This window comes from Danio rerio, chromosome 4 (assembly GCF_052040795.2).
Source record: "Danio rerio strain M-AB ecotype USA chromosome 4, GRCz13ab, whole genome shotgun sequence".
Classification (NCBI taxonomy): domain Eukaryota; kingdom Metazoa; phylum Chordata; class Actinopteri; order Cypriniformes; family Danionidae; genus Danio; species Danio rerio.
The window spans coordinates 39,579,900-39,604,588 of record NC_141024.2 but is presented as its reverse complement, the minus strand read 5'-3'; the positions used below and the strand labels follow the sequence as shown (position 1 = coordinate 39,604,588).

The 24,689-nt window shown below is 32.2% G+C and overlaps 2 protein-coding genes, 2 non-coding genes and 1 pseudogene across 4 annotated transcripts; 4 read left to right on the top strand and 1 right to left on the bottom strand.

Moving 5' to 3' along the window:
* Nucleotides 1-153: 153 nt before the first annotated feature.
* LOC148680462 (U1 spliceosomal RNA) lies at nt 154-317 on the top strand. The gene has a single exon (XR_015943828.1). It is a non-coding gene; the product is annotated as a U1 spliceosomal RNA (small nuclear RNA).
* A 1,392-nt stretch (nt 318-1,709) lies between these two features.
* LOC148680461 (U1 spliceosomal RNA) lies at nt 1,710-1,873 on the top strand. Its single transcript, XR_015943399.1, has one exon. It is a non-coding gene; the product is annotated as a U1 spliceosomal RNA (small nuclear RNA).
* A 1,392-nt stretch (nt 1,874-3,265) lies between these two features.
* On the top strand, nt 3,266-3,384 carry LOC148680460 (U1 spliceosomal RNA; annotated as a pseudogene).
* Nucleotides 3,285-7,051, bottom strand: LOC148680459 (uncharacterized). Its single transcript, XM_088650585.1, has 2 exons — nt 6,538-7,051; nt 3,285-6,434 (listed from the first exon to the last, which is right to left on the bottom strand). Exons 1-2 carry the CDS (start codon nt 6,708-6,710, stop codon nt 5,513-5,515), a joined length of 1,095 nt encoding a protein of 364 aa, XP_088506711.1. The 5' UTR covers nt 6,711-7,051; the 3' UTR covers nt 3,285-5,512.
* A 112-nt stretch (nt 7,052-7,163) lies between these two features.
* On the top strand, nt 7,164-21,300 carry LOC148680458 (uncharacterized). The gene is made up of 2 exons (XM_088650831.1): nt 7,164-7,544; nt 8,817-21,300. The coding sequence occupies exons 1-2, from the start codon at nt 7,264-7,266 to the stop codon at nt 8,863-8,865; spliced, it is 330 nt and encodes a 109-aa protein (XP_088506957.1). The 5' UTR covers nt 7,164-7,263; the 3' UTR covers nt 8,866-21,300.
* The last annotated feature ends 3,389 nt before the right edge of the window (nt 21,301-24,689 follow it).

The following is a 24,689-nucleotide window of genomic DNA, read 5'->3' as shown; positions in this document are numbered from 1 at the left end:
TGGTTTACAAGCACAGGCACGTCTGCTGCAAGTACAGCGCCGTCAGGAGACAGGGGTTGCTGGCCCATTCCCCATGCTCGGTGGCTGGGCATCACCGCCCTGCAGTACGGCCGATAGAAAACGGCGGCTGCCATTTGCGCCGCCCGGCAACTCATACTTACCTGGCAGGGGAGATATCATGATCAAGAAGGTGGTTCACCCAGGGCGAGGCTTGGCCATTGCACTCCGGCCACGCTGACCCCTGCGAATTCCCCAAATGTGGGAGTCTCGACTGCATAATTTCTGGTAGTGGGGGACTGCGTTCGCGCTCTCCCCTGAGCACAGTGGTTCAAGACAGAGTTCAGGCGGTAGCGTCGGACCCGGCTGGAGCCAAGTGGTGCTCGCTGCAGAGCCATTTGAGGAGAGCTGAGCTCCAGCGAGGGGGAGCTTAAGCTTGAGCTCCACCTTTTTTGCACTTCTTCTACGAGTGATGTCACTGGGGGTAGGGTTAGGGGCGGGGTTGGTGTACGCATTAAAACAGCTTACAGGAGGAGGAGCGACAGCTCATGCTCCCCCTCGCTGGAGCTCAGCTCTCCTCAAATGGCTCTGCAGCGAGCACCCTCTCGCTGGAGCGGCGCTTCCCTCTCTTCCTCGTCCTTTGCCAAGCCTCTTTTGCTCCAGTAGAGCCGCGCGCGCGCCTGTGGAAGGCCTGCCCACCCGTCGCTAGAAGAGCCTGTTCTGACGCCGAAAGCTACTCGAAAGGTCCCCCCTCAAAGCGGTTTGACCAGGTGAAGGAACACGCAAAGAGAGCCCCCGGTGGCTTTTGTCCGCCAAGCGAGTGTGCCCTGTGGAATGTCAGAATTTTATTTTTACCGGCCTGCCGCTGTTACTGACGGAACGAATGCAGACCGTGTGAAAGGTCATCATTTTATCTGCCATTAAGTAAGCGAACGCTTCGGCTCGGATCAGAGGTAACTTTGTTTCAAGAACTGCAATCTTTTGCAGACGTCTGTGGCGTTTTGGGCAGAGGGACGGTTCTAAACCAATCTGAACCAGAGGCAATTTCGCAGCCAGCCGTCGGTGGTTTCCCGTCCCAGGAATGTAAGGTGCTTGCAGCGGGAGGTTGTTTCGTTAGCGCTTCCGCTTTCGTCAGTGAAGTTCTTTTGCGGAACGTTTGTAGATCCCGTCGTCTTCTTCAAGCTATGTCGTTTGAGCACTGTGCTGATAGGCTGACGTGAGAAAACAGGACACAAAACGTACAAGGCAAGAGTGCAAAGCACGGAGCTCTAGGCTAAGGCGGTCCGAACCGCAGCAAAGCAGGAGGTCGACATGTCCAAATAGACCAAATCAGAAACTAAGCAGAGAAAAACGGCATCTGTAGAGAAAGAAAACAGATGGAGGAAAAGAAAGAAAGAACAGGAGGATCCCCTCCCCTCCCCCCATAGAGGGTCTGTTATCCCCAGATCGAGTGCGTCCGGTGGAATCCATGTGTTGGCAGCCCCAACTGATGACAAAACCCAAAGCAAGCATCTGGAGGAAGCTCAAACTCTTCATGCGTTGCCACAGTTACTAGCGAGTGGTTTGCAGGCACAGGCACGTCTGCTGCAAGTACAGCGCCGTCAGGAGACAGGGGTTGCTGGCCCATTCCCCATGCTCGGTGGCTGGGCATCACCGCCCTGGAGTACGGCCGATAGAAAACGGCGGCTGCCATTTGCGCCGCCCGGCAACTCATACTTACCTGGCAGGGGAGATACCATGATCAAGAAGGTGGTTCACCCAGGGCGAGGCTTGGCCATTGCACTCCGGCCACGCTGACCCCTGCGAATTCCCCAAATGTGGGAATCTCGACTGCATAATTTCTGGTAGTGGGGGACTGCGTTCGCGCTCTCCCCTGAGCACAGTGGTTCAAGACAGAGTTCAGGCGGTAGCGTCGGACCCGGCTGGAGCCAAGTGGTGCTCGCTGCAGAGCCATTTGAGGAGAGCTGAGCTCCAGCGAGGGGGAGCTTAAGCTTGAGCTCCACCTTTTTTGCACTTCTTCTACGAGTGATGTCACTGGGGGTAGGGTTAGGGGCGGGGTTGGTGTACGCATTAAAACAGCTTACAGGAGGAGGAGCGACAGCTCATGCTCCCCCTCGCTGGAGCTCAGCTCTCCTCAAATGGCTCTGCAGCGAGCACCCTCTCGCTGGAGCGGCGCTTCCCTCTCTTCCTCGTCCTTTGCCAAGCCTCTTTTGCTCCAGTAGAGCCGCGCGCGCGCCTGTGGAAGGCCTGCCCACCCGTCGCTAGAAGAGCCTGTTCTGACGCCGAAAGCTACTCGAAAGGTCCCCCCTCAAAGCGGTTTGACCAGGTGAAGGAACACGCAAAGAGAGCCCCCGGTGGCTTTTGTCCGCCAAGCGAGTGTGCCCTGTGGAATGTCAGAATTTTATTTTTACCGGCCTGCCGCTGTTACTGACGGAACGAATGCAGACCGTGTGAAAGGTCATCATTTTATCTGCCATTAAGTAAGCGAACGCTTCGGCTCGGATCAGAGGTAACTTTGTTTCAAGAACTGCAATCTTTTGCAGACGTCTGTGGCGTTTTGGGCAGAGGGACGGTTCTAAACCAATCTGAACCAGAGGCAATTTCGCAGCCAGCCGTCGGTGGTTTCCCGTCCCAGGAATGTAAGGTGCTTGCAGCGGGAGGTTGTTTCGTTAGCGCTTCCGCTTTCGTCAGTGAAGTTCTTTTGCGGAACGTTTGTAGATCCCGTCGTCTTCTTCAAGCTATGTCGTTTGAGCACTGTGCTGATAGGCTGACGTGAGAAAACAGGACACAAAACGTACAAGGCAAGAGTGCAAAGCACGGAGCTCTAGGCTAAGGCGGTCCGAACCGCAGCAAAGCAGGAGGTCGACATGTCCAAATAGACCAAATCAGAAACTAAGCAGAGAAAAACGGCATCTGTAGAGAAAGAAAACAGATGGAGGAAAAGAAAGAAAGAACAGGAGGATCCCCTCCCCTCCCCCCATAGAGGGTCTGTTATCCCCAGATCGAGTGCGTCCGGTGGAATCCATGTGTTGGCAGCCCCAACTGATGACAAAACCCAAAGCAAGCATCTGGAGGAAGCTCAAACTCTTCATGCGTTGCCACAGTTACTAGCGAGTGGTTTGCAGGCACAGGCACGTCTGCTGCAAGTACAGCGCCGTCAGGAGACAGGGGTTGCTGGCCCATTCCCCATGCTCGGTGGCTGGGCATCACCGCCCTGGAGTACGGCCGATAGAAAACGGCGGCTGCCATTTGCGCCGCCCGGCAACTCATACTTACCTGGCAGGGGAGATACCATGATCAAGAAGGTGGTTCACCCAGGGCGAGGCTTGGCCATTGCACTCCGGCCACGCTGACCCCTGCGAACGGCGTTCGACCTGTACGGCGTGCAAACTCCATTATAGATGTGTAGGCAATTACAGCATCTGATTGATTGATTGTGTTTCAGAAAACCATGAATGAACTGCTTTTGCGAGTGAACAACCCCCTGGTGATGTCATCAAAACAAATAGTATTAGCTGTCAGAACACGTTCTATATAGTGTGGTGCTTTTGAAATTTAAGCAAACAACTCTAACTGTGCACAAAAGTAAACTATGAAATGATCATTTAATAAGTTTGTTATTAAAATTTAATAAGTTCACTCAAAATCCCCATAAACCTCAACAAATGGAATATATAAATTAATATATGTAATATCAGTTCTATAAATAAAATATTCATATGTAATATAATTAATAGTAGTAATTAAAGGTCAAACTTGTTTTATAAATGCATAATGTTTAGTAGAATTATTCTTAAATATGTTTGTATAACAAAAAAATGCAAATTATATTTAGCTTCTGTTCTATTATATTATACAGATATACCATCATATTTCTAATAGCAGTAATACAATTACATAAAATTAACAATAATCCCTTACTTTGTCACTGGGTGAGTATTTTAATTATAGTACCTAACTACTTTGTAACAAATTACAACATTTCTAGTTTGAGAGTGTAATGTCATAGGATATTTGATTAATGTACTTTTTTTTTTTTTTTTTTTACACCATATTAACCAAGTGGTATTTGTGTGTTGCAGGTGAAGCTTGATGTTGGAGTGTGGTTTAAGGATGAATCCAGTGGCATCCCATCTGGCGGCAACAGGATAAGCTGTCTTCGACTCCAGAGCTGGACTTGGAAAAACACAGAGGAGCAATAGACTTTTCAGAGCACCTGTACCAGAGATTACTTTTAAAATGGACTGCATATTATTGTCATAGAGTTAGATAATATGATTCTAAATTAAATTCAAATGATTTAGGCAATTTTTAAAAACTAATGAAGTCATTCCCACAAATACAAAAACAAACACGAGGTTGTATTTTATTATCCAAATTTATTAAAAGTGCAAAAGAAAAGTTCTAAACATATTGTTAGACCTGCCTGACATAAAAATGTATACATATGCTTTGTACATAATAAATAAAAACACATTACTATCACTATAATTAGTTATAATATTATTGATAGCAGTTATAGATATAAGAATATATCTGTATATATTAACAAAAAATTGCTGCCTGGTCAAGCATTCAGATATATAAAAAAAAAAGTTCCTTTAAAAAAAACAAGGCTAACAATTAAAGTATAAAAAGCAACATTTGTAATCAAAAAGTAGTTATTAAAATACTTTAACCTAATATTATATAATTATTAAACATAAATAAAAAACAAGAAAACAATCAACGAAATACTGTAAACTGTAAAACAATATAACATACATTTCTGCAACAAAACAGTGTTACAAAAATCAACAAATTAGTGTAAAACACTGTAAACTTAAACAAATGTTAATATAACATTAGTTTCTGCAACAATCAACAAATTAGTGTAAAACACTGTAAACTTAAACAATCAAATGTTAATAAAACATTAATTTCTGCAAAAAATAACAACAATCAACAAATTAGTGCAAACTGTAAACGGTTGCATTTTTGCAACAATAAATTACAATCTACAAATCAGTTTAAAACGATTTATACTCTGAAACAATCAACTGTTAATATTACATACATTTGTGCAACAATAAGTGTAACAACAATGAACAAATTAGTGCAAACTGTAAAAAACTGTAAACTTTAAAACAAATAAATGTTAATATAACATTTATGCATCAATAACAGTGTTGCAAAAATTAACAAATTAGTGTAAAACACTGTAAACTCTCAAACAACCAACTGTTATTATAACATATACATTTTTGCAACAATAACATGGATAGAGGTCCAGTTAGACAGACTCGGAGGCCTGAGACTGAGAGCCCAAGAGAATGTCCACAGCCCTTTTAAAGTCTTCAAAACAGTCAAACGTCTGCCCAGCAAGGTTTGTGAATGTGGAGGCTTTGGAGCTCTCACAGTAGCTCTTCTTTCTGTATTTCTTGTGGCCTTGAGTTGGTTGGCCACACAGAGCACAGATGTAAACCTTCACTGAGGTTGGATGTCCAGAGCCACTGAGTTCTGCCTTTTTCCTCTTTTAGACTGTTGATCTTGAGGGCAACAGTGGCGGAGTGGATGCCTGCGGCAAGGAAACAGCGGGAGGTGCAGTCAGCGGAGTGTGTGTGTGCCGGAGTCCTGCGGGCATTGAATGGGCCGGCGCAGGAACTGGTTGAGCAAGAGCAGAGGGAGGGACAGGTAAGATTTGCGGGAGCCTTTGCTTCAACTTTCGGGTGCCGGCCAGAGAAGTGGTGATAGGATATTGCACTGGAGGCCGGCTGGTATGGGGTCTTTCCTCTGGAAGCTCCTCAGCGGGGGGCTGGCTGGTGCTGGAGACGCTCTGGTGACGACGGAGGACAGACAGACCCTGGTCGATGACATTTGTGGCTGACAGCGCCTCCTGCCTCCTGATGAACTCGCTCACGCACTTTGAATTTATTTTCAGGATGGGAATCCCAAGTTTGCTGAGCTGATCATCGTCCACCGTCACTCTCTGCTGCACACGCTGGTACAGTTTAGTGATCTGCTGTTTCAGCGGTGACCCTTTAGCTTTTCCTCCAACACCAGGATGAAGCCACAGCTGTTTGACCAGGCAGTACATCAGCCGGTCCTTTCTGGAGTCCACCAAGTGTGCGGCTGAGTACCGCTTGCTGAACTTGAACTTCTGCACCAGGGACGCCTCAGTCGGATCTCCACTGGTGCGGCCAAACAGAGCATTGCCCCAGCGTGCAGAGTAGAGGCTGTCGAATTGTTGGATGCTGCGGTCATCGAGGTCAAGCTTGTTCAAGGCGCTGATGATCTTCCCAGGTTTGTTGTACTGGCTGAGAAGAGTGGTGTACAAGTCCTTTCTCTGCAGATAGTCCCCGCAGTGGCTCTCCTGCACCTGTCTCCAAACCTTCACCATGGTGTTTCCCTCAGTGCGATCCCTCATCAGACGGATCACCTGCTTGTCCACGCCACGCCTAGAATCATAGGAGCAACACAATCATTAGATGATGGTGAATCTTAACTTTTTTTAAGACTCTGCATAATTTCACAATGATTTGTATTCTGCTAGAGACTCACCGTAGCGTCAAGACAGCAGGAAACACCGCTCTGTGAGCTGGACTGAGCTGGTTAAGGATGCACTGATCCCATAACAGGAAACGACCAAAAGTATGCTCTTTCGACTCCTTTGCAGCCTTTCTACAGGCGTCGCATGCTAGGACCTCAGTCAGCATGGAGTACCAGCCAGACATGTGGCAGATCTGTCTTACCGTGGATGAATAGCCACAACGGTGGAGAAAAGCCTTCTGATTGGTGCGTGCTGGGCAGTCAGACCTTGGGCACCGAAGAATGTAACGCCACACACCGACTGGTCTCCAGAAAAAAACGGAGCTGCGAAAAAAGCTGAGGGGACTTTTCCTTCCACCACTCCAGGAAATTCTGGAGGGTGAAACCACATCCGGTCATCCTTCAGGACTTTCCTCCACTTTCTGTTTCCATATTTGTCTTTATAAGACATGGCCCTCTGAAAGAGTCCCCTTTTAGCATTCTCCTTCAGCCACAGTATGTCCAGACTCCCACATCTTGTGCCAACCCTTAAATGACACCTGGTAATTAGAATAACCGAGACAAAACGGTGTTAAAATCAATTAAAGTTGATTTTTTTAGTATTAAAGTATAAATTTTTCTTATCTTAACATCCACAGAGTACTTTGACAGTTACCTCAGAATGTGCTGGGTCACTGTGTGTTGACCCACCAGATGACCTTCTAGGTTGAACGTCAGAAGAAGCCAAGGCAGGAACTGATGAGGCTGATACAGGACCTGATGAAGAAGACAAGGCAGGAACTGATGAGGCTGAAACAGGAGCCGATGAAGAAGCCAAGGCAGGAACTGATGAGGCTGATACAGGAGCTGATGAAGAACCCAAGGCAGGAACTGATGAGGCTGATGCAGGAGCCGATAAAGAAGACTGGCCAGGAACTGATGAGGCTGATGCAGGAGCCGATGAAGAAGACTGGCCAGGAACTGATGAGGCTGACGCAGGAGCCTCCAATAAAGAAGTCGATGCAGGAGCCTTCAACAAAGTAAGTATAATAGGTAAAACCTTTTTCATTGACATATTCATACTTTTTGCACAGTCTCCCCATCTATGCTCACAAAACTGTATTCAGGAGTATATACACCACCTAATTGTGATGTACAAACGATGAACTTACAGCAGACAGTGGAGAGTCTGAGTGGGGCTTCTGTGAAAGATCTTCACAGGAACGTTTTCTTCTCTTTGCTTCCCCGGCTCCTAAATGAGCACAGTTGTGATTATCAGAACACAGTGTCTTAGTGTGACGACTTTTATTTATTATTGCATACAGTTGAAGCCGTAATTATAAGCCCCCCTGTTAAATTTGAGTTTATTTTTCACAATTTATGTGTAATGGAGAGAGGACTTGTTCAGGCACATTTCTAAACATAATAGTTCTAATAACTAATTTCTCATAATTTATCTTTACCATGATGACAGTATATAATATTGGGTCACACTTTACAATAAGGTTTCATTAGATAATGTATTTATTAACATGAACTAATTATGAACAATGCTTGTACAACATTTTTAATCATAGTTCAACATGTACTAATGCTTTATTAAAATAATATTTAATGCTTAGTTGATGGACTGTGAGTTGGCATGGATGACTGTAACACGAACAAATACTGCATTAAGTGTATTGTTCATTGCTTGTTTATGGTAGTAAATGCTTTGACATTAACTAATACAAACTTATTGTAAAGTGTCACCCTTTAAGGTAACACTTTAGAGTAATAGTCCATTAGTTAATATTAGTTAATGCATTTACTGACATGACTTAGAAGTTTAATACATTAATTACAGTATTCATTCATCTTTGTTAACGATTTAATGTTTAAGTTAAATAACATTAGTTCATTAATGCACTGTGCATTAAGTAATGTCAACAAGCACAACTTTGGATTTTAATAATGCATTAATGTTGAACTGTAATTAAAAAATGCGGCACAAGATTGGTGACACTTAGTGTTAGTAAATTGATTAACTAAAGGACTATTATTCTGATGTGCTACCATATTTAGATTGAGAAAGTAAAGGCTTAACTAGCTTAACACTGTTTGTTCTGTAGCCAATAAAAAAACATAAATAATAAAACAAATAAAACTTTCTTCAGAAGATAATATACTATCGTAAGTACTGTGAAAATGTCCTTGCTCCATTAGCTTGAATAAATATTTCACAGGAGGGCCCTCAACTGTAGTTCATGCTGCAACAGTATGAATAAATGTTAATAAGTGACATTTATTATGTGATATACCTTGTCTTTCAGAGGAGCTGAGTGGTTTCTTCGGCAGACCGCCTTTGTCCTCAACTGCTAAAGAAGGACAAAAAAAAACACAAGATAGGCAAAAGTCAGTGTCAAAGCAGCAAGAAGACAATCTCATCAGCACAGTGTTTTGATGTTGTGTTTCATTGATTATGCTATGGTACATAAACAATTAAAGACAATAATAAAGGGTTATACACACTGCAAATTTTAGATTGTAGATTTAACTACCTTAGAGTTCAAATTAACACTCCCTCAGTGTTTATATGGGAACCACTATAAAAAGTGTTAAAATAACACTTTTGAAAGTGTTAAAAAAATTACCACTCAGAGAGTGTTAATTAGCAAACTCTTATTGTGTAAAATATATGAAAAATGTATATCAAAATACTGGCAGCAGTAGCCAAAACCAAAGATGAAATTAACTGAGAATAAAACTTTAAATAAAATAATAATGAATAAAAAAAAATAAACAAATTACACAATAAAATTTATTTTTATTTTCAACATCTTTAAAACAACTCATCACATTAAACAACTCATCATGGAGCTTCACTTATTACTGAGCTTTGGCTTTAATTCTGTCATGTGAACAAAAGCTCTTTATGAAATTTCTGTTGTTCATTTGAAGTCACCATGATGGAGGACAGAGTCTGCTTTAGTAGGGCTCTTCAACTTCTTGCTATAAATGTTTTTTTTATTTGGATGCTATAATTATTAGTGCTAATCACACTATTCTTACATGTAGCATGAAAATTCAAAAGAAAATGTAAGAGTCAGTCTGAAGAGATTAACTATGATATCAAAGCCATCTTCTCCTGCTTGTTTTCTAATTCAGTGTCAAATTAGTTATGTGTGTGAAATAAATAAAATACGTAAATGAAACCACTGAAGCTTTAACAATTAATGACTTTAAAAGCATGATTTACAATGTGAATGTTTGATCTATGGCAGCACTTAAAAACACACAGACATCAACAATTAGTCTTTGAATCTCAATAATGGTGACAAACAAAAAAAATAAAAATCAATTAAAAAAACTACTGAAATATTACCTCCCAAACACAACACAAAATAAATAAAAAGAAAGAGATTGTAACAACATAAAGCTGCATAATTTATTTATGATGCAATGCATGCTGGGAGCTTTGTACTATGCTGGCACCCAGCATGAAATATGCAGCTTTTTTTCTTTTAAGCAACCATGGTTGAGGTTCATATCCTGATTCTTGATGTCTGTGTGTCATAAAGATCTGGTGGAGCTTTAGTGTATGACACTTTATATAACTCTAGAATTTTAACACTTCACTCTGAATTACCACAACACTTAAAAATTGAACACCAATGAATTTGCTGTGCACCTTGTGCTTCAAAAGCATTGAGGGTTTTTCACAAGTAGCGCATCATCTGCGCATCCACCATCACCTCTAGAACCCGATGAGCTGGAGCTGGCCGCCACTGCAGGAAGAGGCCTGTCCTTTGGGGGTTTCTGTGAGTTACAAGTTGTAGTTTGCATGAAATGTTGCCAGCATGATATATATTTTTAATAAAGTATTTTAAAAATAAAATAAAGCCTATCTCTTTGCTGAGAATGTACTGCTGGAACCGCTTCAGTGTCACGAAAAATCTCGAGAAATCGAAAAATAACGAAAAATGAAAAAATCTTGAAAGATCAAGAAAAATCATGAAAAATTATAAAATCTTGAAAAAGCACAAAAAATCACAAAAAATAAAAAATAATAAACAATTTAAAATAATTAAAATTTTTGAAAATTCACAAAAAATGAATTTTTTTTTAAAAATAACAAAAAATAATTTTTTTTTAAAAATCGCAAAAAATCACAAAAAAGAAAATTTTTTTAAAAATCGCAAAAAAGAAAATTTTTTGAAAAATCGCAAAAAATGAACATTTTTTGAAAAATCGCAAAAAATGAAATTTTTTTACAAAATCGCAAAAAAATCACAAAAATGAAGTTTTTGAAAAATCACTAAAAATCACAAAAAATGAATTTTTTTGAAAAATCGCAAAAAATCACAAAAAATGAATTTTTTTGAAAAATCGCAAAATATGAATTTTTTTTGAAAAATCGCAAAACGAAATATTTTTGAAAAATCACAAAAAATCACAAAAAATGAATTTTTTTTGAAAAATTGCAAAATATGAAATTTTTTTGAAAAATCGCAAAACATGAAAATTTTTTGAAAAATCGCAAAAAATCACAAAAATGAATTTTTTTTGAAAAATCGCAAAATATGAAAATTTTTTGAAAAATCGCAAAAAATGAAAATTTTTTGAAAAATCACAAAATATGAAAAATTTTTGAAAAATCGCAAAATATGAACATTTTTTGAAAAATTGCAAAAAATGAAAATTTTTTGAAAAATTGCAAAATATGAACATTTTTTGAAAAATCGCAAAATATATAATTTTTTGAAAAATCGCAAAACATGAAATTTTTTTGAAAAATCACAAAAAATGTAAATTTTTTGAAAAATCGCAAAATCACAAAAAATGAAAAATTTTTGAAAAATTGCAAAATATGAAAAAATTTTTAAAATCACAAAAAATGAAAATTTTCTGAAAAATCGCAAAATATAAATTTTTTTTGAAAAATCGCAAAAAATCACAAAAAATGAATTTATTTGAAAAATCGCAAAATATGAAATTTTTTTGAAAAATCACAAAACATAAAAATTTTTTGAAAAATCACAAAAAATGATAATTTTTTGAAAAATCGCAAAATCACAAAAAATGAAAAATTTTTGAAAAATTGCAAAATATGAAAATTTTTTTTAAATCACAAAAAATGAAAAATTTTTGAAAAATTGCAAAATATGAAAAATTTTTTAAAATCACAAAAAAATGAAAATTTTTTGAAAAATCGCAAAATACAATTTTTTTTTGAAAAATCGCAAAAAATCACAAAAAATGAATTTATTTGAAAAATCGCAAAATATGAATTTTTTTTGAAAAATCACAAAACATAAACATTTTTTGAAAAATCACAAAAAATGATAATTGTTTGAAAAATCGCAAAATCACAAAAAATGAAAAATTTTTGAAAAATTGCAAAATATGAAAATTTTTTTAAAATCACAAAAAATGAAAATTTTTTGAAAAATCGCAAAATATAATTTTTTTTTGAAAAATCGCAAAAATCACAAAAAATGAATTTTTTTGAAAAATCGCAAAATATGAATTTTTTTTGAAAAATCGCAAAATATGGAAAATTTTTTGAAAAATCGCAAAACATGAAAATTTTTTGAAAAATCACAAAAAATCACAAAAAATGAATTTTTTTTAAAAATCGCAAAATATGAAATTTTTTTGAAAAATCGCAAAACATGAAAATTTTTTGAAAAATCGCAAAAAATCACAAAAAATGAATTTATTTGAAAAATCGCAAAATATGAAATTTTTTTGAAAAATCACAAAACAAAAATTTTTTGAAAAATCACAAAAAATGATAATTTTTTGAAAAATCGCAAAATCACAAAAAATGAAAAATTTTTGAAAAATTGCAAAATATGAAAAATTTTTTAAAATCACAAAAAATGAAAATTTTTTGAAAAATCGCAAAATATAATTTTTTTTTGAAAAATCGCAAAAATCACAAAAAATGAATTTTTTTGAAAAATCGCAAAATATGAATTTTTTTTGAAAAATCGCAAAATATGGAAAATTTTTTGAAAAATCGCAAAACATGAAAATTTTTTGAAAAATCACAAAAAATCACAAAAAATGAATTTTTTTGAAAAATCGCAAAATATGAAATTTTTTTGAAAAATCGCAAAACATGAAAATTTTTTGAAAAATCGCAAAAAATCACAAAAAATGAAATTGTTTTGAAAAATCCCAAAATATGAAAATTTTTTAAAAAATCAAAAAAAATCACAAAAAATGAATTTTTTTGAAAAATCGCAAAATATGAATTTTTTTTTTAAAAATCGCAAAACATGAAATTTTTTTGAAAAATCGCAAAAAAACACAAAAAATGAATTTTTTTTGAAAAATCGCAAAATATGAAATTTTTTTGAAAAATCGCAAAATATGAAAATTTTTTGAAAAATCGCAAAATATGAACAATTTTTGAAAAATTGCAAAAAATGAAATTTTTTTAAAAAATTGCAAAATATGAAAATTTTTTGAAAAATCGCAAAATATGAAAATTTTTTGAAAAATCGCAAAAAATGTAATTTTTTTGAAAAATCGCAAAATCACAAAAAATGAAAAATTTTTGAAAAATCGCAAAACATGAATTTTTTTGAAAAATCGCAAAAAATCACAAAAGAAAAATTTTTGAAAAATCGCAAAATATGAACAATTTTTGAAAAATCGCGAAAAATGAACATTTTTTGAAAAATCGCAAAAAATTAAAAATTTTTTTGAAAAATCGCAAAACATGAAATTTTTTTGAAAAATCGCAAAATATGAACAATTTTTGAAAAATCGCAAAATATTAAAAATTTTTGAAAAATCGCAAAATATAATTTTTTTGAAAAATCGCAAAAAATGTAAATTTTTTTAAAAATCGCAAAAAATGAACATTTTTTGAAAAATCGCAAAATATGAAAAATTTTTGAAAAATCACAAAATTTGAACAATTTTTGAAAAATTGCAAAATATGAAAAATTTTTGAAAAATCGCAAAAAATAAACATTTTTTGAAAAATCGCAAAATATGAAAATTTTTTGAAAAATCGCAAAATTTGAACAATTTTTGAAAAATTGCAAAATATGGAAATTTTTTTTAAAAATCGCAAAACATGAAAATTTTTTGAAAAATCACAAAAAATGAAAAATTTTTGAAAAATCGCAAAATATGAAAATTTTTTGAAAAATCGCAAAATTTGAACAATTTTTGAAAAATTGCAAAAAATGAAAATTTTTTGAAAAATCGCAAAACATGAAAATTTTTTGAAAAATCGCAAAATATGAAATTTTTTGAAAAATCGCAAAAAATTAAAATTTTTTGAAAAATCGCAAAACATGAAAATATTTTGAAAAAACGCAAAATATGAAATTTTTTGAAAAATCGCAAAAAATTAAAATTTTTTGAAAAATCGCAAAAAAATCACAAAAAAATAATTTTTTGAAAAATCACTAAAAATAACAAAAAATAAAATTTTTTTGAAAAATCGCAAAATATGAAATTTTTTTGCAAAAATCGCAAAACATGAAAGTTTTTTGAAAAATCACAAAAAATCACAAAAAATGAAATTTTTTGAAAAATCGCAAAATATGAAATTTTTTTGAAAAATCGCAAAATATGAAATTTTTTTGAAAAATCGCAAAACATGAAAATTTTTTGAAAAATCGCAAAAAATCACAAAAAATGAAATTTTTTTGAAAAATCGCAAAATATGCAATTTTTTTAAAAAATCACAAAAAATCACAAAAAATGAATTTTTTTGAAAAATCGCAAAATATGATTTTTTTTTGAAAAATCGCAAAACATGAAAATTTTTTGAAAAATCTCAAAAAATCACAAAAAAATTTTTTTTTTGAAAAATCGCAAAATATGAACATTTTTTGAAAAATCGCAAAATATAATTTTTTTGAAAAATCGCAAAACATGAAAATTTTTTGAAAAATCACAAAAAATGTAAATTTTTTTAAAAATCGCAAAATCACAAAAAATGAAAAATTTTTGAAAAATTGCAAAATATGAAAAATTTTTGAAAAATCGCAAAAAATGAACATTTTTTGAAAAATCGCAAAATATGAAAATTTTTTGAAAAATCGCAAAATTTGAACAATTTTTGAAAAATTGCAAAAAATGAAAATTTTTTGAAAAATCGCAAAACATAAACATTTTTTGAAAAATCGCAAAATATGAAATTTTTTGAAAAATCGCAAAAAAGTAAAATTTTTTGAAAAATCGCAAAATATGAAAAATTTTTGAAAAATTGCAAAAAATGAAAAAATTTTGAAAAATCGCAAAATATGAAAATTTTTTGAAAAATATATTTTTTTTTTGAAAAATCGCAAAACATGAAAATTTTTTGAAAAATCACAAAAAATGTAAATTTTTTGAAAAATCGCAAAATCACAAAAAATGAAAAATTTTTGAAAAATTGCAAAATATGAAAATTTTTTGAAAAATCGCAAAACATGAAAATTTTTTTGAAAAATCGCTAAAAATTACAAAATATGAAATTTTTTTGAAAAATCACAAAATATGAACAATTTTTGAAAAATGGCAAAAAATGAAAGTATTTTGAAACATCGCAAAATATAAAATTTTTTGAAAAATCGAAAAAATGGAATTTTTTTGAAAAATCACATATGAAAATTTTTTGAAAAATCGCAAAAAATGAAATTTTTTTGAAAAATCGCAAAATATGAAAATTTTTTGAAAAATCGCAAAATATGAACAATTTTTGAAAAATTGCAAAAAATAAAAAATTTTTGAAAAATCGCAAAATATGAAAAATTTTTGAAAAATCGCAAAATATAATTTTTTTGAAAAATCGCAAAACATGAAAATTTTTTGAAAAATCACAAAAAATGTAATTTTTTTTAAAATATGAAATTTTTTTGAAAAATCGCAAAACATGAAAATTTTTTGAAAAATCGCAAAATATAATTTTTTTTTAAAAAAATCACAAAAATTGAATTTTTTTTGAAAAATCGCAAAATCACAAAAAATGAAAAATTTTTGAAAAATAGCAAAATATGAAAAATTTTTGAAAAATCGCAAAAAATGAATTTTTTGAAAAATCGCAAAATATGAACATTTTTTGAAAAATCGCAAAAAATTAAAATTTTTTGAAAAATCGCAAAACATGAAAATTTTTTGAAAGATCGCAAAACATGAAAATTTTTTGAAAAATCGCAAAATATGAAAATTTTTTGAAAAATATATTTTTTTTGAAAAATCGCAAAAAATGAAAATTTTTTGAAAAATCACATATGACAATTTTTTGAAAAATCGCAAAAAATGAAAATTTTTTGAAAAATCGCAAAATATGAAAAATTTGTGAAAAATCGCAAAATATGAACAATTTTTGAAAAATTGCAAAAAATAAAAAATTTTTGAAAAATCGCAAAATATGAAAAATTTTTGAAAAATCGCAAAATATAATTTTTTTGAAAAATCGCAAAACATGAAAATTTTTTGAAAAATCACAAAAAATGTAAATTTTTTGAAAAATCGCAAAATCACAAAAAATGAAAAATTTTTGAAAAATTGCAAAATATGAAAATTTTTTGAAAAATCGCAAAACATGAAAATTTTTTTGAAAAATCGCTAAAAATTACAAAATATGAAATTTTTTTGAAAAATCACAAAATATGAACAATTTTTGAAAAATGGCAAAAAATGAAAGTATTTTGAAACATCGCAAAATATAAAATTTTTTGAAAAATCGAAAAAATGGAATTTTTTTGAAAAATCACATATGAAAATTTTTTGAAAAATCGCAAAAAATGAAATTTTTTTGAAAAATCGCAAAATATGAAAAATTTTTGAAAAATCGCAAAATATGAACAATTTTTGAAAAATTGCAAAAAATAAAAAATTTTTGAAAAATCGCAAAATATGAAAAATTTTTGAAAAATCGCAAAATATAATTTTTTTGAAAAATCGCAAAACATGAAAATTTTTTGAAAAATCACAAAAAATGTAAATTTTTTTAAAATATGAAATTTTTTTGAAAAATCGCAAAACATGAAAATTTTTTGAAAAATCGCAAAATATAAATTTTTTTTTAAAAAATCACAAAAATTGAATTTTTTTTGAAAAATCGCAAAATCACAAAAAATGAAAAATTTTTGAAAAATAGCAAAATATGAAAAATTTTTGAAAAATCGCAAAAAATGAACATTTTTTGAAAAATCGCAAAATATGAACATTTTTTGAAAAATCGCAAAAAATTAAATTTTTTTGAAAAATCGCAAAACATGAAAATTTTTTGAAAGATCGCAAAACATGAAAATTTTTTGAAAAATCGCAAAATATGAAAATTTTTTGAAAAATATATTTTTTTTGAAAAATCGCAAAAAATGAAAATTTTTTGAAAAATCACATATGACAATTTTTTGAAAAATCGCAAAAAATGAAAATTTTTTGAAAAATCGCAAAATATGAAAGATTTGTGAAAAATCGCAAAATATGAACAATTTTTGAAAAATTGCAAAAAATAAAAAATTTTTGAAAAATCGCAAAATATGAAAAATTTTTGAAAAATCGCAAAATATAATTTTTTTGAAAAATCGCAAAACATGAAAATTTTTTGAAAAATCACAAAAAATGTAAATTTTTTTAAAGTATGAAATTTTTTTGAAAATTCGCAAAACATGAAAATTTTTTGAAAAATCACAAAATATAATTTTTTGTTTAAAAAATCACAAAAATTGAATTTTTTTGAAAAATCGCAAAATATGAAATTTTTTTGAAAAATCGCAAAACATGAAAATTTTTTGAAAAATCGCAAAAAATTACAAAAAATAAAATTTTTTTGAAAAATCGCAAAATATGAAAATTTTTTGAAAAAACACAAAAATAAAAGTTTTTGGAAAAATCGCAAAACAAGAAAATTTTTTGAAAAATCGCAAAATATAAAATTTTTTGAAAAATCGCAAAAAATTGAAATTTTTTGAAAAATCACAAAATATGGAAATTTTTTGAAAAATCACAAAAAATGAAAATTTTTTGAAAAATCACAAAAAATGAAATTTTTTTGAAAAATCGCAAAATATGAAATTTTTTTTGAAAAATCGCAAAACATGAAATTTTTTTTTTAAATCGCAAAAAATGGAAATTTTTTTGAAAAATCGCAAAACATGAACATTTTTTGAAAAATCGCAAAACATGAAATTTTTTTGAAAAATCGCAAAATATGAAATTTTTTTTAAAAATCGCAAAATATGAACAATTTTTGAAAAATTGCAAAAAATGAAAATTTTTTGAAAAATCGCAAAACATTAAAATTTTTTGAAAAATCGCAAAATATGGAAATTTTTTTGAAAAATCGCAAAACATGAAAATTTTTTGAAAAATCGCAAAACATGAAAATTTTTTGAAAAATCACAAAAAATCACAAAAAATTATTTTTTTTTGAAAAATCGCAAAATATGGAATTTTTTTTGAAAAATCGCAAAACATGAAAATTTTTAGAAAAATCGCAAAAAATCACAAAAAATGAAAATTTTTTGAAAAATCACAAAATATGAACAATTTTTGAAAAATCGCAAAAAATGAACATTTTTTGAAAAATCGCAAAATATGAAAATTTTTTGAAAAATCGCAAAAAAATGAAAATTTTTTGAAAATTGGCAAAACATGAAAATTTTTTGAAAAATCGCAAAATATGGAAATTTTTTTAAAAAATCGCAAAACATGAAAATTTTTTGAAAAATCACAAAAAATGAAAAATTTTTGAAAAATCGCAAAATATGAAAATTTTTTGAAAAATCGCAAAATATGAACAATTTTTGAAAAATTGCAAAAAATAAAACATTTTTGAAAAATCGCAAAATATGAAAATTTTTTGAAAAATTGCAAAACATGAAAATTTTTTTAAAAATCGCAAAATATTAAAATTTTTTGAAAAATCGCAAAATATATAATTTTTTTGAAAAATCGCAAAACATGAAAATTTTTTGAAAAATCACAAAAAATCACAAAAAATTATTTTTTTTTGAAAAATCGCAAAATATGAAATTTTTTTGAAAAATCGCAAAACATGAAAATTTTTAGAAAAATCGCAAAAAATCACAAAAAATGACAATTTTTTGAAAAATCGCAAAATATGAACAATTTTTGAAAAATCGCAAAAAATGAACATTTTTTGAAAAATCGCAAAATATGAAAAATTTTTGAAAAATCGCAAAAAATGAAAATTTTTTGAAAATTGGCAAAACATGAAAATTTTTTGAAAAATCGCAAAATATGGAAATTTTTTTGAAAAATCGCAAAACAAAAATTTTTTGAAAAATCACAAAAAATGAAAAATTTTTGAAAAATCGCAAAATATGAAAATTTTTTGAAAAATCGCAAAATATGAAAAATTTTTGAAAAATTGCAAAAAATAAAACATTTTTGAAAAATCGCAAAATATGAAAATTTTTTGAAAAATTGCAAAACATGAAAATTTTTTTAAAAATCGCAAAATATTACAATTTTTTGAAAAATCGCAAAATATATAATTTTTTTGAAAAATCGCAAAACATGAAAAATTTTTGAAAAATCACAAAAAATGAAAATTTTTTGAAAAATCGCAAAATCACAAAAAATGAAAAATTTTTGAAAAATTGCAAAATATGAAAATTTTTTAAAATCACAAAAAATGAAATTTTTTTGAAAAATTGTAAAATATAAATTTTTTTTGAAAAATCACAAAAACTGAAAAATTTTTGCAAAATCGCAAAATATGAAAATTTTTGAAAAATCGCAAAAAATGAAACATTTTTGAAAAATCGCAAAAAATGAAAATTTTTGAAAAATCGCAAAATATGAAAAATTTTTGAAAAATCGCAAAAAATCACAAAAAATGAACATTTTTTTAAAAATCGTAAAATAAGAAAATCACAAAAAAATCAAGAAAAATGAAATTTTTTTTAAAATAATGAAAAATCACGAAAAATGAAAGATTTTTGAAAAATCATTAAAAAATGAAAAAATCATGAAAAATCATGAAAATTCATAAAAATGAAAAAATCATGAAAAATGAAAAAACTTGAAAAATCACGAAAAATCATGAAAGATGAAAAAATCTTGAAAAATCATGAAAAAATCTTGAAAAATCACAAAAAATCATATAAATTCACCAAAAATCATGAAAAATTATCTGTACAAACAGTAAAAAAAATACAGAAAGAGCAAAAACAATGACTGTGCAAATACAACGACAGTACAAACAACACAAATAAAATGACAATGTGAAATTGACAACGATATGTACCATGAATAGGTGTCCACATAGTTGTAGGCAGTGTTGTTTCAAGTATGGATTGGCTAAAGGTCAGTGCATGCTACATATCGATGGTGTGCAGTGAGGGTATGGAAGAGCCTGTGTGTTAAGTGTTCATCAGCCTGATAGTCTGAGGGAAGAAACTTTCCTTTAGCCGGCTGGTGCGTAACCAGATGCTGCGGAACCATCTGCCTGAGGGTAGCAGACGGTTTTGTCTGTATAATTGTACATGTTAAACTAATTTAAATTACAAGTCCACTAAATGTTCATTAACTAAAGTCACAGCAAAAGGTGCTACAATTAATGTAGAAATGCCAAAGTTCCACTGCTTTTTTGAGCTGTAGGGCTCATCCATGGATTGAACCCAGGACCTCTCGCATCCTAAGCGAGAATCATACCCCTTGACCAACGAGCCCTGAAGAAAGACCCTGCTGTGCCAAAAAAAAATTCTTACTTTTTTATAAATACTTTTTGTTCTTGTTGTTTTTAGTATGTGCCACCTGGGTTGTCTTTGATGCAGTCCCTTTTAAGTTGGCTGTGCAGCACAATCCACAATAGCGATCTGCTAAAAAGATTCAGAGTGAGCTTCTGTTTAGAATACAGTTAAAAGCATCAGTCTGCAATATTAGAAAACCAGTAAAACAACTCAGGTGGACCTCTGGAAAAGCCAGGTAAGCCATTTTGAACAATGCCATAATGAAAAGATTTATTTATTTACATTAATCCATGCATCTCTTTATTTAGGCTATTTGCTTTATACGAGCTTACATGTCCTACAAATTTATTAATAGGACATACCCTATTAATAAACCTCCATGTTGTGAATATATATAATATATAATTATATAATGCCATCGTATAATGCCATATAATTATCGTATAATGCCATTATATAATGCCATCGTCCAAAACCCTCTTAATAATACAATATTAAAATTGTTTTATTATTCAATATATAATCAAGGTTTCCCTTCTTAAACCAATTAACTTCTCTCTATAAAGCTTCAAAAATTGCAACTAATGAACACTCCAATGAAACAATGTACAAATAAAATAAAAATGAAAATAAAACATTCACTTAAAACATTTCAAAATGTCCCAAAAGTCCAGTACAGGTGATGAACACTCAAAAAGATTCTTTTGCAAAACAACTAGGTTGCACATTCAGTTCCAGAGATCCAGGATGTTGCACTTGTGAGTGTGTTGTAAATTTACACTCCTACCATGACGCTGAATAGGTTTTACTTTGTATCTTTCCAACAGGTGTATCCAAAAAATCCACTTAATGGGAGGCTCGCCAGTCCAACTCCACAATTAGACACGCACCGATGGAAGTTGAGACAATCCAAATCCAGAAAAGAGTTCACACTTCAATTAATTTGAATGCAGAGCAGATCACATTCAGCAACTGACTTCAATAGAACATCTCACCGATGAAAAACCAGAAGAAGATGCACAAGCAAACAAACAAAGGGGAGAAAAAAACCCATTAGCATTTTACAGTGTATGCATTATCTCAGCTTAACACATTTGTAAATAAACAGCAACAATAAATGACCATGTATATGCTTCTCTCTGCTGAATTTCTGTGTTTTTCCTATTTCTCTCTCCTATTTGGCATTTTCTTTTTACAAATGACAGCATTTTACTCTCTCACTTAAACTTTACACAATCACTTGTATAATACTGTGTATAATACTGTGTTTTTACTGAACCAAACAAATGGTTAATTAATGAAACACATTTTTGACACTAGTTTAAATCATGTTATAATGAAAACAATAATAAAAAAAATCACGAACTCACCAAGGAAATCATTCAAAATCAAAGCGAAAAACCAGGAAAACTCCAGGTGGCACTCGTGTGCAGATTTCACTCACAGATACAAATCTTGTTTTTTTCTCTCAATCCTTCATTAAAAATATATGATAGAAATCATTTCAGCATCTTATTAATGGTTAATTTTTACAGTTAATACACATTTAAAACATTAAAAGATATAAATCTAATAGTTTTCTACTGTTATTAATATAACAACTTACATCTCTGCATTCCCTTGCGAACACTGAATCACCATAGCAATGGTAAACACAAGCTAACAGACAGAGATTTGTTATTGTTTGTAAAGCTGATCTGCTGCTATAGTCTAAGGCACGATGATGTTCTTCTAAAGCACTATTCCCTTGAATGCTGTATAATACTCTATTATGAATTATTTATATAAATACATAATTTTAATATATAATATTTAATCGAGTATTCTGCCAATGTTTTTTTTTTCATATTTATAAGGGTGTTTCTATTTGCTCTATTGCTGTGTACTACCCACTAGTAACCTGGGTTACAATTGACTATATATAAATCAGTTGACATTATTAAGGCATGTATTGGGTAAAATTGCTACTTTTTACTGTCATTCATTGTGTTTTGGTCATTATCAATGCACTGTCACTTTAATTGAGCGTGAGCAGCGCGTCAAAAATAGACCCGGCGTCGAAACTATCGCTGCACTGCTGCTTCAGCGACGCTCACGCCTCGCTCTGACGCGCTGCTACTGTGTGCATTGTGAAAGCTCTAATCTGTTAACATGGACGCCGAAAAAATACGCTCTGCTCACGCGCTGCTGGCGCTTGCGGTGTGAAACAGCCGTTAGTCTTAACACTAAAAGAAAAAACCTCTGGATACGATACTTCCAAATGCAGTTTCATCTAAGACAGTGCGGGTGAAGCAAAATTTACTATGCTTTCTACTCAGTTACTTTGCACATGCATAAAGAGGCTCTTGTATGACAAATCCAAAATGCGTGATCTTAACAATAGATGGCAGTCACTTTTGCCCTAAACCACAGGTTGCCTTCGAGTCATTCCTCAAGTCCACTCGGCCCTACACTGTTTTATAATCTTCCTTATTTAAAACAGCTCAATTAAGTCATCGGCTTTATTGTAGAGTACCCCTAGTATCTGAGCCTGCACTGCGCAATGAAAGAAAAAAGCAAAACGGGATGGACAGATGCCTGAAATGTTGGAAACGCACCACACCTTAAGTCAGTGAAGAAAAAGGGCAAAGCTTGCAACTCTTGTGGGACTCGAACCCAAAACCTTTAAATGACTCGGCTCACAGCCAAGAAGTCCAATGCGCTTTCCATTATCTTAGATTAAATGATTTCCATTTTCCGAGCTGAAAGTGGGTTTGGATGTAATGTAACTGGAGGTTCCAAAAAACACTTAACACATGATAAAGGATAGATTAAATAAAAAAAATTAATGCATTTTTTGCTTTGATCTTGAACAGAGGCCAGGTTACCGGTCAAGTTTGAGACATGATCATCCAGACTCTAAAAGACCACATCCATCTGGTCAGCATTTTCTGCATCCTGACATGCTGTTTTTTGTTGTGTATTTTTTTCTTCTTCGATTTTTGTTATCGGGCAAATGTCTCTTACAATTAATTTTTGTGGTGCTGTGGCTTAGCTGGTCAAAGTGCCTGTCGTGTAAACAGGAGATCCTGGGCTCAAATCCCAGCAGCGCCTTAGTTCAGGTTGGTGCGTGTGCTTTTTTCATAGAGCTTAATGAAATAAATTATAAAACTGTATAGCTTTGAGGCATAATGGATAGTGCGACAAATTGAATTACATTTGAGAGCTCATCTGATTCACAACTAGTTTACTGCACACCCATGTTTTTTAGTTGTTTATCTCCCTCTCCATAATCTCCATTCCTCAAACCTATTGAGGATTTTTTTCCTGCCTGTAGATGAAAAGTGTATGACCGAAATCCAAACACACCTATACCCCTTCTCCAAGCTATAGCAGTTGATGCTTTTCATGGCTGGATTTGTCATGCAAGGTTACATTTCCCCCACTGCTTGGCCACACCAAAACAGAAAAGAGAATGCAGTATAGCTGTTTTTTTATTTATTTATTTATGTATTTTCTGTAACTGTATTTAGTAAACACTTCTGTTGATGGTATATGTAGACCACATTTTCTGCAACTTTGTGTTGGTTGGGATCAACACTTTGTACGCTGTTTTTGTGGGGAAAATACAGTAAAATATATTCGGTATTTGTTTGTTTTGTATAAAAACAATTTTCAGAAAAATTTTACAATGCACTTCTGTAGGTCTATGTACTGTCTGTAGTAAGTGTAACACTGAACTGAAAAAGGCTAACAGAAAGTCATTATGATGAATAGAGAAGAAGTCGTCATAGTGTTTTACATTAAGCACATTAGTGTTTAACTTATCTTATGAATGTCTGTTAATGTGATGGCTTGTGTGTGTCATTTGAAAACAAAATACCATTTTGAGAAGAAATCACATTGTTTTGAACGTATAGTTTCATTTTGCAGAAGAATTGAAGAGTTTTGCCCAATGTGTGTGTGTTTTGGGATTTGTGTGTAGAGTTCTGACAATATGAAACATGCTTTCAGAAATTGTGTGTAAACAACTGGAAAAAACTGGAAACAAACTCTTTGGTTGTCATTTTAAGACCTCCAGGAACAGGTTTGGTGACCCCTGGCTTAAAAGCATAGTTCACTCAGAAAGCAACTTTACAGGGCAACACTATCTGCTGACGAACTGGCATTCTCAGAAAAAAGGCCTCTTACAAAACACCCTTACAAAAAACGCCCTTACAAAACAGCAGACAACTGTAAGGGCTCAACCGAAATTTGAATCTGGGATTTATCATGGCATGAACGAGAATCATACTCCTAGAGAACCATGCCACTATGCAAAGGAATGTTTTATGTGCCGACAATATCTGCTGACAAACTGGAATTCTTCGAAAAACGTTTTTTATGAAAGCCATATTGCCCTGTTAAACAACAGAGAAACTGCAAGGACTCATCCGGGATTTGAACCCGGGACCTCTCATACCCAAAGTGAGAATCATACCCCTAGACCAACTAGCCATAAAAGCTTGCATATTTCACAAGACATCAGAAGCAACAGATGGTCAG